This window comes from Aspergillus luchuensis, chromosome 1 (assembly GCF_016861625.1).
Source record: "Aspergillus luchuensis IFO 4308 DNA, chromosome 1, nearly complete sequence".
Taxonomy (NCBI): Eukaryota; Fungi; Ascomycota; class Eurotiomycetes; order Eurotiales; family Aspergillaceae; genus Aspergillus; species Aspergillus luchuensis.
Genome location: NC_054849.1, coordinates 1,713,845 through 1,727,773, shown reverse-complemented (window position 1 = coordinate 1,727,773; position 13,929 = coordinate 1,713,845). Strand labels below are relative to the sequence as shown.

The following is a 13,929-nucleotide window of genomic DNA, read 5'->3' as shown; positions in this document are numbered from 1 at the left end:
TTTCTCAATCTGTTCAAGGCTCAATAATATCCAAGTGTAAGAAACGCTAGACGTACGCTACCCAAAGAAAATTCGTCGAGTCATTAGTTTGATTAGTGGTAATCGTTAGTAGTGGTCAGTTAGGGGATGAACATTGCGGCGACGGTCATGAAGCCGAAGTATCTGAGCCGTTGGGTTAGTTATTGTATTGTAGGGGGGAGCAGGAGGAGGAAAACATACATGGTTGCGCATCGCCAGCCGTCCCGAGAGTCAACGAGCTGGTCTGCGCTGGTGGAGTTGGTGGAGGCGATGATTGACGCAGCGACTCCTACGAGTGCGACTACGACGAGACGACCGGAGAACTCGGAGATCATGCTGAATGCGAGCAGTGGTAGGAGAATGGCAGTAGAGGCAATGATGATGGTGGTAAAGATAGGCTTTGCGGTCGAGCTAGAAGCCATGCGTGGAGTTAGAGAGATCAGGTCTTTGGTGTAATCGAGGAACCGTGTCTCAGCGGTGATGACGGGGTTGGTTTGCTTCATCCAGTTCCGATACGTGTTGATATCCTGCGTAGAGGCGCGGGGGAGTGTTTGAAGGACCCTACTATATGCGCTAAGGGCATTGTCTAGATGATCTATGGTTAGTATCCGGATCCACGATCGGCCGGCAGCTGGCACTTACTGTATTGCTCGGTCTTTCGAGCTAGCGCGCTGAGGAGCTCCTCACGTCGGTAGTGAACGGAGGAGTATACCTGTGCTTGGGCATCCATACGCCGGGAGGCAGGGAGCATTTTCGTGCCCTCTTGCTCGGCCGTTGCGGCCCGTTGTAATTCCTCGTACTCATCCACTAGACGCAGGTCTTCCTCCATTTGTGCAATCTCGTCCTGAAGATGAAGCAGTACGCGATGGTTGAGGTTCTCGAACCGGCGATACAGAGGTGGGAGACGGGGCTCCTGGCTCTCCGTGGCCGAGCTCAGCCGGGTAGCGAGAAGGCTATATCCGGAGATGTCTGAGGAGGATTTGGTGTTGCGCCTGTTCCGTCGTGTGGGCCGGTGAAGATCTTCTTCAGGGCTTCGCGGCGGCGATGGGGGAAGTGGCGACCGCTGAAGAGAGACAGAATTCTGAGGGTAATACGTCTCCGGTCTTGCATTCAAGTCCACGCTTCGTTTCTCATAGTAGTTCGAGCCGTCGGGGAACGCCCCCACCCCACTGTATGCCCCATCCAGTGAGGGTTTATGCGCTGGGATGTGGCTCTTCACGGTGTTTGAGGTAACGGTGCTTGGAGGAATGTCAATTGAACTGGGAGTTTTCTGAGAGTTCGCCGAGGACTTGGACAGTATGGACGAGGTACGGCTGCGGGCATCAGTGCCTTGCGCGGCGGGGCGATACATCTGACGGACTGCGTTCTTGTATGCTCCCTTGGCATTATTGCTGGGTACGTGATGCTCGTACTCATCATCAGACGAATCATCCGTTGTAGTCGAGTTATCTTCGAGGTACTCGAACACATTGGGTGCTTTGCGATCGGAATCGTGTTTGTTCTGAGCTGCTTGTGGCCGCGCAGTGGACCCGTTGCTGGTGCTCTTTGATATAGTAGATTGGGTTTGGCTGTCTACCTTGGGTTTCTCCACTGACAGTTTTGGGCCTTTGGTGGAATGCGAATTTGAAGAAATGACCGAAGCCGTGGACGCTCTGCTCGTCCCATCTTTCTTAGGTTTTTTGGAACGAGTAGAGCTGGAGTAGAAGGGCATCATGGGTAGATAGGGTGGTTAATAGCGGTCGATATAGTACTTCAAAAGGCCGCGGCTAAAACTAGTGTTTCCGGCTTCAGGCCATACCTCAAAAGATGAACAGAGAGAACAAACAGAGTGTACTCTGAAAGGGTGATGGTGGTGGTGTTTGGAGGGGAAGCGCCCAAGGCATGTCAAGGGAGAAGGGTAGGGCCTCAGAGACGGCGCGAATCTCGGACGAGGGTCCAAGAATGTAGGACAGAATGCGGTTGATAGGTCTCTTCCTCCCTGTGTAGCGGATCGGAATACCCTTGACAAGCGTAGTTTGAAGATCACTGACTGACTATGGTTCCCTCCACTGGAGATCCCGCCGATTAGCCGGGTTCTTAGATCGGTTTGGGGTCTAGGCAGTATAGAGAGAGCGAGAGAATAAGAAATTAATTGTATAGATGGAAGGTAGACAGGATGACAGTCAGAACCGGAAATAGTCAACAGTAAATACTGGATGGACAAGGCGAATCAGCCCCCAACACCCAGGAAGAAGATGAGACAAATCTCCGACAAGAGCGACGAAGAAGAGCGCTGAACAGGTCCTTTTTTGGGGACGTGAGGCAGCCTTGAAGGAGTCTCATTCGTGGTGGTAGGCGCCCCGAGTTCCTGATCTGCTCCGATCGCGAGGGGCCCTTCCCTGTCAGAGACGGGAAGTTGAATGCTTTCTTTTTCTCGATTGCGAGATGGATGATGTATTAATACAGTGACTGAAAATGAGAGGAGTAGAAAAAAGAAGCGCAATGGAGAGCAGCGACCAGGACGAGGGAGAAGTTAAAAGAATGAGAGAAGAAATAAAAGAAGAATGGTGGGATGTGCAGAGGATCCACATGCGATAGATAGTTGAAGAGCAGCAGTAACTCGACATCATCTTCTATACTACAAATCAATCAATCCATGCGGGCTTCACTTGGGGATCATCTGTTCCCCCTCCATACTGGTACATCCTCGAAGTTTATGCTGCGTTGGCTGACGGTGACTCGCTGCCGATCCCACCTTGCATGACTGAAATTCTTCGGCGTTATCGTTGTTGGACACGATGGGCCCTAAGTAGGTCATTCATCCATCCTGGCGATGAGTTGGTGAGCAGCCATTCATGTGCTGGTATCGAGGGGTTGTTGTTTGTATCTAACTTTTATCCCGCTCTCATTTTCTGTCTGCTTTGTTCCGCTGATCCGCGGGTTGTTGAAGTCAACTAGATGCATGACATTCCCTTTCCTGGAATTACTCTTGGAAAGCATGACTTGCAGCTGAACCGCTGGCACTGGCTGCCTCCGAAACTGTTCACAGCGCATCGCGAATAGGATGTCTTGGAACATCATTCGGGCATATTCTCATTGGTGCAGATGATGACTATTATCGCACTAAGAGTAGTATTCCCCTCCATTCCATTTCATTCCTTCAATGGAGTTATTGTATACTTTGTTACTTATTCGTACTGAATATCGATATGATATCTATTAATTATCTCGATGATATACCAGCGGTGAGGGTAATTACCGTATGGTACGGGCCGTGATCTCCGCCCGCGCTTAATTCCGTCCTTCATCGATTCCAATCCAAGATTCCAGGCCTCAAGATCGTGTCAACTTCTTTGCCAATTCTCCCACCGCGACCGGTCCGACCTTCCTCTTTCTTCCTCTCGTGGACCTGTCCTTTCGCCTACCTTCCTTGCCCTCGGGCTCATGCTTCGACCGTGGCTTCGGCAGTGCCCGCGAGCAACCCGCTCGCTCGCCTGCCCGCAATGCCATCTTCCCCGGCCGCAGACTGCCAGGCGCGCCCTTAGGCCCCTCCCTGCCTTGTCCCTTTCGCATCCCATTCGATCCCTCCAAACTGTGACGACCGACTCGCCGGACCGCATTCCCCTGCGAAAGCAGCTGAAACAGGACGCCAAGGCCGTCAAGGCGCGCAAGCGACAGACTCGAGAGAATGAGGAGGCCTCCCGACAGAAGTGGGAGTTGACCGTGGGCATTGAGATCCACGCGCAGTTGAACACCGAGTCCAAATTATTTTCGCGTGTGTGACGGGATTCTAGACAATTGGACTGAATTGTCTGGCTGATCGCTGAGCAGGAGCGTCTACATCATCTACGGATCTTCCCAATTCGAACGTTGCGCTGTTCGATCTAGCATTCCCGGGGTCGCAACCGGTTTGTGGATGAATTCTCTCTATGCATGAGGTGCAGACACTTACAGCTATGGTGTAGGAGTTTCAAATCGCAACGCTCCTCCCCGCCCTCCGCGCCGCCCTTGCTTTGAACTGCGAGATACAGCCAGTCAGCAAATTCGACCGCAAGCATTACTTCTACCAGGACCAGCCGGCCGGATACCAGATCACCCAATACTACGGTAATATAGTTCCCTCCCTCTCTCGCAGCCGATCAGTGCTCTGACATAGAGTAGAGCCTTTTGCGAAGAATGGCTATGTAGACCTGTTCCGCCATGATGGCATTGCGCCTGAGGACGGCGACACGGTTCGCATCGGCATCAAACAGGTCCAGATGGAACAGGATACCGCCAAGTCGCAAGAATATCCGCCCTCGACGCAACTCCTCGACTTCAACCGTGTCTCCCACCCCCTCGTCGAGATCATCACTATGCCGCAGATCCATACTCCCGCCACCGCGGCGGCCTGTGTTCGGAAGATCCAGTCCATCTTGCAGTCATGTAATGCGGTGACAACTGGCATGGAGCTGGGAGGTCTGCGGGCTGACGTCAACGTCTCCATCCGCCAACGAGGTGACACAGCCGGCACGCATCAGTACGGTGGCATCGGCGGACTCGGACAACGCACGGAGATCAAGAACCTGAGCAGTTTCAAGGCGGTCGAGGATGCCATCATTGCGGAGAAGAACCGGCAGATTGCCGTCCTTGAGAGTGGCGGGGTGGTAGAAGGTGAAACCCGCGGCTGGACGATTGGAAGCACCGAAACGCGCAAACTACGAGGCAAAGAGGGGGAGGTCGACTATCGCTATATGCCCGACCCGGATCTTCCGCCCCTATACATCGGCGCCGACCTCGTGGCAGCGCTTCAGACCAATCTCCCAACGTCCTCGGATGCGCTTATTGAACTACTGGCCGGGCCGGAGTATGGGCTGCCCATCGAGGACGCGAAGCCGTTGGTGGAACTAGAAGACGGCGCCCGGTTGGAGTACTATCAGGAAGTCGTGGACCTCCTGCGGGCGCTGCAGTCGGATCAGGAACCCAAGGCACAGAAAGGATTGGCGCGGGTGGCCGGCAACTGGGTTCTTCATGAGCTTGGGGGTCTCTGGGCCAAAGCGGAGGAAGCGTGGGATGCGGCGCGGGTGCCTGCCCCGAGTCTGGCCGCGCTGATCGACCAGCTGCAGCGGAAGCACATCACAGGGCCGACGGCGAAGCAGGTACTCGCCATGGTGTTCGCGGGGGATGAGCGGCCGATCCCCCAGCTGCTGGAGGAGGAGAACCTGCTGCTGCGGCCACTGTCGCGCGAGGAGTATGTAGCGCTGGCGGAGGCAGCAATCAACTTGAACCCCACCATGGTAGAACAGATCCGACAAAAGAACCAACTGGGCAAGCTGGGCTGGTTTGTCGGGCAGATGATGCGCATGGGCGAGAAGGGACGAGTGGAAGCGCCGAGAGCAGATGCGATTCTGCGGGAGTTGATCTTGGATCAGCGATAATGTATACCTGTATAGTACATTGATAAAGCAATAGATAGCAATAAGCATGCATGATACCCATCACACGGTGATTTCCCCCCACCCTTATCCCCTCTTATCCCCGAACGTCATCTGTCGGGGGTGAATTGCTAATGGAAACGGGCGGAGGAAGTGGATGCTCTCCTGGACCTGTACTTAGGGGAACAACCGTTCCCTAAAAGCAGGTCTTAGCGATCGCGGACGCCCCACGGCTGAGAATGCTTTTAACCGGCTCGTCGCCCCTGCAATCCGGTTTCATTCTTCTTTCTTTCAGTATTATCGGGACTCTACTTCCTCCTTCATCCCTACTAACTTCTCTTCTCTTTTCCTAGTCCTCTCCTAAGGGTCCAACTTCTTGTTGTGGTGCTTTGGAGTCTACCTCGGATCGTCTCCACTCACGATCTTATCTCATCTTTGGGTCCGCCCTTCTAGAACCTTTTCTTTTTCTTCCTTCCTTCCATCCCACGCGACCCTACCCCTCCAACTCTTCCCCTCACCTCCCCTCTCTCTTACACACATTCACCATGACTTCTCCTTCGACAATCCGGCAGAGATTCCTCTCCAAGCCCAACCAGCTGGGCGTCGTGGCCGTTGGTTTCAATGGCGGGCAGGTACGTACAAGAAGAATTCCATGACGACGGATCCGTCGATCATCTAGTAGCGTGCATAGTAAAAGGAAGAACCCCCCAACTAACCATACACACCCCGACCACAGTGCAAGATGGGCGTCGAAGCAGCCCCGATGGCTCTCGTTCAAGCCGGTCTGCTCGAGCAACTGCGCGACGATCTGGGCTACGAACTGCACTATGACGAGAAGGTCCACCACTACGAAGATAAGATGCCCGAGTCCGACCCCGACCACCGCGGCATGAAGAAGCCCCGGTCGGTCAGCGCCGTTACCGAGTCGCTGAGCGCCCAGGTCTACGAGCACGCCAAGGAGGGCAAGTTCGTGCTGACCCTGGGTGGTGACCACTCCATCGCTATCGGTACCATTTCCGGCACGGCCAAGGCGATTCGTGAGCGACTGGGTCGTGAGATGGCTGTGATCTGGGTGGATGCGCACGCCGATATCAACATTCCTGAGATGAGCCCTAGTGGTAACATTCACGGTATGCCCATGGCGTTCTTGACGCGCTTGGCTCGTGAGGAACAAAAGGACATCTTCGGCTGGCTGCAGGATGAGCACATTGTCAACACCCGCAAGCTGGTGTACATTGGTCTTCGGGACGTGGATCGCGGTGAGAAGCAGCTGCTTCGTGAGCATGGCATTAAGGCGTTTAGCATGCATGATGTTGATCGGTAGGTTTCCTCCTCCTCCTCCTTACCCTTATGTATCCTCCGATGATGCAGTGGTGTTCTGACAACCTGCAGGTACGGCATTGGCCGCGTGGTCGAAATGGCCCTGGCGCACATTGGCAATGACACACCGATCCACCTGTCGTTCGACGTGGACGCGCTGGACCCGCAGTGGGCGCCTAGCACGGGTACCCCTGTGCGTGGTGGACTGACACTGCGCGAGGGTGACTTCATCTGCGAGTGTGTGCACGAGACGGGTAACCTGGTGGCGATGGATTTGGTGGAGGTGAACCCCAGCCTGGAGGAACATGGCGCTAGCGACACCATTCGGACGGGATGTTCGATTGTGCGGAGTGCCCTGGGAGATACCTTGCTGTAATGCAGAAGCCTGTGGCTGTAGGGGGTGAGAACTAGAGTAGAACTAGAGAACTAATGAGCAATCTGAATCAATCAATGTCAAAGCTTATCCGGAGTAACTCTATTTAGTGTGAGCTTGACCATGCGGAGAATGGAGGATGGAATTAGATACTACGTACTACTAAATTTACCCGCCCTGCCACCGCATTAGTTCCGTCCTGCCACCGGAATTTCCGATGCCCATCATGAAGAGTAGTAAGAACTCCATAATTGTCTGTCTTTCTTTCATTCTCTGAATTTACTTTTCTTGCATTCTTTCATTAACTTGTCAATTGTCATTCCTTGATTTTTTTCTCGCCTCGATACCTACACATCAAGCACAGTTCTAGACCCGCCAGGCATCATATCATATCCGCCCAACCCACGCCTCGTCTCGCCTCGCCCTATTACGGTCAACCCTGATGCGTTGTCAATACTAAGTTGAATGAGGGTTAAGGCGGAGTTATTGTTTCAGCCTGATATGATGATATAATGCGATATTAAATTTATATCACCATACCCCGGAAGATCATTCTGATACATACTACCACCACTGCACTCTATCACTACTATATACATCGTCAACAAACCAATTGTCTATATACTACACACCCAACCCCAAAGGAACTTAATAAATACTATACCAAAATGGCAATGCGAATCTACCACCGCCGTCCCCGCCGCTACCACTGGCCCGAACTCCAACTCAACATCTGGATCATCGTGGTTCTCTCCTCATCCGCAATCTGTCTGGGAATATTCGCCTGGTTCATGACGGTTCAAAATGATTTGGGATTGGAAGTTCCTTGGTACGATTACCCTATTAAACCCCTTCCCCAACTCCACCACCATCACCACCATACTAACACAGGAATAGGCTCTTCCCCTACATGATAACAACCGGCGCACTCGGCATCTTCTTCGTAATTTTCATCCTAATCCTAGCCGCACAACGCTTCCTCCTGCCCGGGATAATCATCATCGGGGGGTTTATTCTCTTCGTGCTGTGGTTAACGGGGCTAGTGGAGACATCGCTCCAGCTGTATGGGGTCGTCGCGAACGTTAATGATAATTGTCGCAATTATATTGATAATGTTAAGCCTGTGGGCGATGGGTGGAAGACGTTGGCGTGGATTGAGGAGGAGACTATTTGTAAGTTTTTTTCATTCTTTCCCCTTCTTTCTTTTGTTCCCTTCGGGGGAGAGGGTATGTATCTATGTATGCTAATGGTATGTATGGATAGGCAATTGTTGGAGAACGGCGTTTGCGTTTGAATTGGTGAATACCATCTTTTATGTCTGGATGATTATTATGTCGTGGCAGGTTAATCGGGATCTTTATCGTTGATTTTCTTATCCCTCTTTGAGAAGAGGGGGAGGGGGGATGGGATGGGATGGTTCAACATGTATTATGAGATATGATTGTATGATTTCAATGGATGATATAGAGCTCTTGCTCAATTCTATACTACTTACTCATGAAATGTCTGGAGTATATATTCAGTGTTGTATTTTCCTATATATCTCAAACGCCCTCGCTATGCCATCACTTATTGGCAAACATGGCAAACATGGCAACATGGCAAATATCACAACGCCAAATACATCCAAACTAAATATCCCAACCTAGCTACCTGACTATCCATTCTCATTCGCAATTTGTTCCTCCGCCTCCGAATTGTAATCCCCTCCTTCCAGTGCAGCCATCATCTCGCGCTCCAGCTCGTCATCCTCGTCGGCCGGATCCACCTCTGCTGGATCAGGCGGGCTCGACTCGTCAGCAATCTGCTCCGGCTCCTCTGTCCCCGGTTCCGTTGCAGATGCTGTTGTGCTTGCAGTCGACTCTACCGCCCCTGCGCTGGCTACCTCCTTCAGCCCCGTGCTGCGCTCGTATGACCGCTTGATCCGCTGAGCTAGCCGCGAGCCTGGCTCGTCGCCCTCGCCGGCACTATCCGTATCCTGGTCGTCGTCGTCATCGTCGCCGCCGTCTCCTTCCTCGCGCTTCCGCTTCTTGCTGGCAGATGGAGTACCTGTCTCATCCATGAATGTGGCTTCGCTGTCGCTCTCGCTCTCATCGTCACTGCCCAGGAACTCCTTGAGCTCATCGTGGACCGCGGCCTGCTCCTCGTCGTCGTAGCCGAGGGGCGACATTTCGGATATCCCTGCGGATTTGAGAATTTCCTCTGTTGCTTCTTCGTCATCCGCTACAGAGTCGCCCGTTGCCTCGTCCGACGATGAGAGCCACGCGCTCTCCGCTACCTCTTTGGATCCCGGTGAAATTGGCTCGCCGCGGTCGTCTGGATGCACGGGGAGGAGGTACGGTTCCTCCGCTAAGCGCTTCCATTGTGTCAGACAGTCCAGGAGCCATTGTGTCGTGACGATCTTGACTTTCGGGTACCGGGTCGCTTCGCGCACTTTGGCTGTGCGGTTCCGCCCGGCGACGAGATGCGTGGTCTTCATGTTAATCTTCGATGCAATGACCGCCCCAAAGCTCTTCGCCCAGAGGGAGATGTCAGCGTTTTGTGTATCCGTGCCGAGGGGAAGCACGCCCGAAAATACGAGGGTCACGCCGCCGAGGATTCGATGCTTCATTTGGGGCATGATGATCTTGACGTCTGGGACTAGTTTTAGGTCGACGTCCTTCTCTTTGGACGGCTTTTCGCCGCGCAGGGCGGCGACTCGTCCGCCCAGTGCCCGTGAACGTCGTCGGTCATATTCGTCGAAAAAGTCCCGGTGTACTTGCTCCAAACGCACCTCGAGGTCGAACAGCTCCCGATCATTGTCCTCCAGTAGGTGATGTCGGTGCTTGCTCAGATCTTGTGAGTCGTCTATGCTGCTGGATGTATCGCTGCTCTCTGCTGCATCGTCCTCCGCGTCTAGCTCCTTTTGCTTCTGCAGTAATGGCCGGTCCTCCACTTGATGCATGATTGTCTCCTCTTGTGCATCGCTCTGCTCTTGTAATAACCTGGGATTATCGCCACCACCCATTGTTACCAGCTGTTCCAACGTCGAAACCTCTGTCTGGTCGTCTCTCTTTGCCGTCGCCCCGTTGACATGATGTTCCGCTAAACCCCCCTTCGCTGCCTTGGCTACCGGCTTCTCGCCCCCTTTGCTGGGAGGTCCCAGCTCCTGCTTCTTCGGGAGGAAACTAGAGTTGATGTCCCCGATGCCGACGAAGAAGTCGTACGGCGACACCTTGATGAGATTGGGGTTCCAGCGCCAGACGTCCCCGCGGTCGTCGATAATGACGACCATCTTGGTGTCCACCGGGAACAGCCGGTGCAAGTTCTTGGCCACCAAGCTGCCACTCTCATCTCGGCTGAGAATACGGTCACCAAAGAGTTTGCGGTCTGGATCTATGATACTAGCGATATGTTGCGCATAGGACCTCGTTCCCATGGTGTAGATATGCAGCTCATACATCTCCGACACATTCTGCAGAAACGACTCTAGCCCCGGTCGTAGCTTCACATAGTACCAGCACCCGCGCATTCCCGGCCCATCATCTACCAGCTGAAACGCACGCACATCGCTCAGAGCCTGATAATTCGGGTTTTCCTTGTCCTGCATCCATTCTCCGACAGTCGGGTCGACGGTAGCATGAATAATGGTCTGATCCAGATCGACAACCAGCGACAACTTCCGATTCGCCAGTAAGCGGCGCTTCGCATCCTCTTCCACCCGCGTAGCTTCTTGTTCACTGACAGTCAACGTAGTATTATCGTGGGCCATCTGAATTGGCGCGCGATGCACATCCGTCACCTCAGTATTGTACGAAAAACTGCAAACAATCGTAAGCCAAGCCCAACACCAAAACACCGTTTTCACCTACTCAGTCATATCCTTCCCACAAATGGCACAGAGCCCACCAAACTGGACCTCATGAGCACATGGCTCATCAACCTCCAAAACATCGACCCTAACCAAAATATCAGCATCTCAACACCAGACCCAAATGAACGACAGCGGGGCGTCGGAACATACGGCTCATCAATAACATCCCCCTTTTCAATCTTCCACTGCACCACCTCCCCATCAACCGTCGATTCGAACTTCGTCGGGAACTTGCGCTTCACATCCACCTTATTCCCCAGCCCATCCCCCTCCGTCACAGTCGTCTGGTACACATACCAGAATAGCGCCTCATCCCGTTCCACCTTATCACCGGGCTGTTTCAGCAGCGACGTGACGGTGATCGGGTAATGGAGGCTAGGCGGTAACCGGAGAAGCATGCCTGGATAACCCTTTCACACAGGTCGACTCAGCAAGCTCTCCTAGTAATTGTAAATATCCAACCCCCCTCCTGCCTCCCTAACACCGAGATTGAGGCAGTGTCGGGCGAGGGGCCGCGGACAGGTTTATTTTCGATAGCGGAAGGAAACGAAAGAGAGAAAGAAAAGGATCGAGCTCGATAGCTATGAAGCCATTCCCGAAACTTCTGCCGTCGGTAGGAACAACAGCGACCTAGCTTAATCGCAGCGGCGCACGAGGATCTCGATACGAAGGAAGTGTATTTGAATGGAACGGGGTCAGGTGGACAAGTGATGGAGTTGTCGCGGGATGGTTCGCCACGCTAGGACGCGACGAAGTCAATAAGGCGGGCGCGGGTTTGCGCTGTGGAGGTGTATCGGGTAAAGGTGGAAAGCGGGTCAATCTGGGCTCGTAAAATCAAGCGCAGACGAAGGGACAAAGAAGCGATCGGGTATGGAGATCGAAGAGCGGCTAAAGAGAAGGGCAGTCGTGGGGGATGATGAAACAAAGACAGAGCAGAGAGAAAGTCTGGATGGAGGAGGTGGTGAGAGCGTGATGAAGAAGGCTTGGCTGCCAAGAAGAGTTGCTTGGGTTTTGGCGCCTGGCCTGTGCGGGGCGAGACTCGCCGGCCCAGACTCGGCTGGTACCGCGGTTGCTTCTTATTGTTACTGCATCACACGGTTTACGTCAATTTCAATCAGTTTCAAGTTGTTACTATCATATTGCCTAACCATTTACATCCTAAAGTGTCAGAACATGTCAAATAATATCACCGGCTTTCCATTGAAGATCCCTAGAATCTATCCGGCAACCGCTGCAAACATGAGGATAACCATCCACAACATTGCGTGTGTTCGTCTGCCAAAATCATAGATCAAGCTACAAGAAGCAATGATGACAGCAAAGGCAGCATCATAGATACCACATTAACCCGCTGAGCCCGCTTACTTGGCCTTAGCCAGGCCAACAGCGCTGTTACCAAGGTCATACACACTGTACCACTTGCGCAGGAACGCATCGCCCAAAATGGCCAAAGGACCAACCGGCTCAGGGAAGTCCATGCCCATGAAGGCACTGACGCAAGAGCCCTGCACCTCCAAGGTGTAGTCGTACGAGGTGATGGTGAAGTTGTGGCCGGCAAGGGTGAAGGTAACATCGGGCAGGGACGAGCGCTTGTCGCAGTCAACGGTGTACTGGCCGGTCCAGCCCTTCTTAGCACCGATCTGAGCATTGCTAGAAGACTGTTAGCAACTTGTTTGTTCAATCAAGACATCCAAGACTTTTGACTTACATCATCTCGGCCAAGTCAGCAGGCAGAGCAATCAGGGAAGTACCAGTGTCCAGGATGACACCGGTGTTATCCAACTCAGCAACATCGTCGCCAAGAGCAATGGCATCAAGGTCAACCTCCCAGTAAGCCTTGCGACGGAGGGGGATCTTGATCAGCTCGCCAGTGTAGTGGTCCTTGTCGACGCCACCGAAAGTTGCCACGGAATCGTCACCCTCCTTGTTGGTGTCTCCAAGGTAGAAGGCAAAGACGGGCTCGTCAAGAAGACCCTGGTCAAGCATGTTGTAGAAGGGAGGAACAATCTTGTTCACGGAGATGGTGTCATAACCCAAGCCGAGAATGCCATCGAACCGGCCGAAGGCAAAGGCAAGACCGGGCTCGTTGGTCGCCTCAGCGAAGTCCTGTCCTTTGACCTTCAGGTCGCCAATCTTCAGGGTGTCCTGAGAGATGAATCCGCTAAGGCTGCCAGAGCCGTACTTGATGGCGAATTCACTGCCGTTCTTGTGGTACGTACTCGAGGCAGACGAGTCATACTTGTTGTGGAGGTAGCAGGCAATAGAGCTGCATTCGCTCGAAGGAACCCAAAGGTTCGAGCTACCAGTGTCCAGGACAACCTTGAACTTCTGGGGGGGAGTACCCAGCTCGATCTCAGAGAAGTCTATGGCAAGAAGGGTTAGCAGCGATTAGCCATATACGACGGTATCTCCATACACTGTGCATTCAGAAAGTTGTCCACCAGGACATCATGACGGCTCATGTCATTGATAGGGTTCTCCTCGACCAGCTCTTTGTGGATGGACGGGCGGATACCCATGTACTTCTGGCCCAAAGCGCGGACATGGGCGTCGATGTTATGCGTGTACTATAGACCACGGAATCAGCTTTGGATCATACTGGAGCTTCAAAGAAGCTAGCTAGCTAAGAAAACGATGCAATGATAAGGCTACACTCACAAGCTGCTCTTCCAAAGGCACCTTGTTAAGCTTGAGCTTGTGAACCTCGGCGGAGGCACAGCCCAACAGCACGGATGCTGTGAGCAAGGAGGCTGACTTCATGATGGGCGACGGCTGAAACGGCTACCCAGCGGGATATGACGGGCTGGGTCAAAAAACTGATGGATGCAAGTATGAATAGAAATGATGATAGAAACAGAGAACGATGGAGAAGAGATGGAGGATAGCAGGGGAAAAGAGGAGGTCTGGGGGTAGGGAAGAGTGATGCGGGTGACTTGAGCCGGGAGGCGCTGGTTGCGGAGCGACCTGCCAGG

The 13,929-nt window shown here is 53.1% G+C and overlaps 6 protein-coding genes across 6 annotated transcripts; 3 read left to right on the top strand and 3 right to left on the bottom strand.

The window, feature by feature from the left end:
• Positions 1 to 119: 119 nt before the first annotated feature.
• AKAW2_10597S (uncharacterized protein) lies at positions 120 to 1,732 on the bottom strand (the record flags this gene model as incomplete). The annotated part of the gene is made up of 3 exons (XM_041688956.1): positions 120 to 162; positions 220 to 604; positions 661 to 1,732. The coding sequence occupies 3 exons, from the start codon at positions 1,730 to 1,732 to the stop codon at positions 120 to 122; spliced, it is 1,500 nt and encodes a 499-aa protein (XP_041537317.1).
• A 1,709-nt stretch (positions 1,733 to 3,441) lies between these two features.
• AKAW2_10596A (glutamyl-tRNA(Gln) amidotransferase subunit PET112) lies at positions 3,442 to 5,414 on the top strand (the record flags this gene model as incomplete). The annotated part of the gene is made up of 4 exons (XM_041688945.1): positions 3,442 to 3,772; positions 3,829 to 3,905; positions 3,963 to 4,104; positions 4,159 to 5,414. 4 exons carry the CDS (start codon positions 3,442 to 3,444, stop codon positions 5,412 to 5,414), a joined length of 1,806 nt encoding a protein of 601 aa, XP_041537316.1.
• Positions 5,415 to 5,956: 542 nt separating this feature from the next.
• CAR1 (arginase) lies at positions 5,957 to 7,107 on the top strand (the record flags this gene model as incomplete). Its single annotated transcript, XM_041688934.1, has 3 exons — positions 5,957 to 6,043; positions 6,148 to 6,731; positions 6,804 to 7,107. The coding sequence occupies 3 exons, from the start codon at positions 5,957 to 5,959 to the stop codon at positions 7,105 to 7,107; spliced, it is 975 nt and encodes a 324-aa protein (XP_041537315.1).
• A 665-nt stretch (positions 7,108 to 7,772) lies between these two features.
• Positions 7,773 to 8,471, top strand: AKAW2_10594A (uncharacterized protein; the record flags this gene model as incomplete). The annotated part of the gene is made up of 3 exons (XM_041688923.1): positions 7,773 to 7,933; positions 8,002 to 8,276; positions 8,368 to 8,471. The coding sequence occupies 3 exons, from the start codon at positions 7,773 to 7,775 to the stop codon at positions 8,469 to 8,471; spliced, it is 540 nt and encodes a 179-aa protein (XP_041537314.1).
• A 290-nt stretch (positions 8,472 to 8,761) lies between these two features.
• On the bottom strand, positions 8,762 to 11,355 carry fcpA (protein-serine/threonine phosphatase; the record flags this gene model as incomplete). Its single annotated transcript, XM_041688912.1, has 3 exons — positions 8,762 to 10,904; positions 10,956 to 11,042; positions 11,108 to 11,355. 3 exons carry the CDS (start codon positions 11,353 to 11,355, stop codon positions 8,762 to 8,764), a joined length of 2,478 nt encoding a protein of 825 aa, XP_041537313.1.
• Positions 11,356 to 12,318: 963 nt separating this feature from the next.
• PEP2 (pepsin-like aspartic protease) lies at positions 12,319 to 13,717 on the bottom strand (the record flags this gene model as incomplete). The annotated part of the gene is made up of 4 exons (XM_041688901.1): positions 12,319 to 12,607; positions 12,666 to 13,320; positions 13,374 to 13,524; positions 13,616 to 13,717. 4 exons carry the CDS (start codon positions 13,715 to 13,717, stop codon positions 12,319 to 12,321), a joined length of 1,197 nt encoding a protein of 398 aa, XP_041537312.1.
• Positions 13,718 to 13,929: the final 212 nt, after the last annotated feature.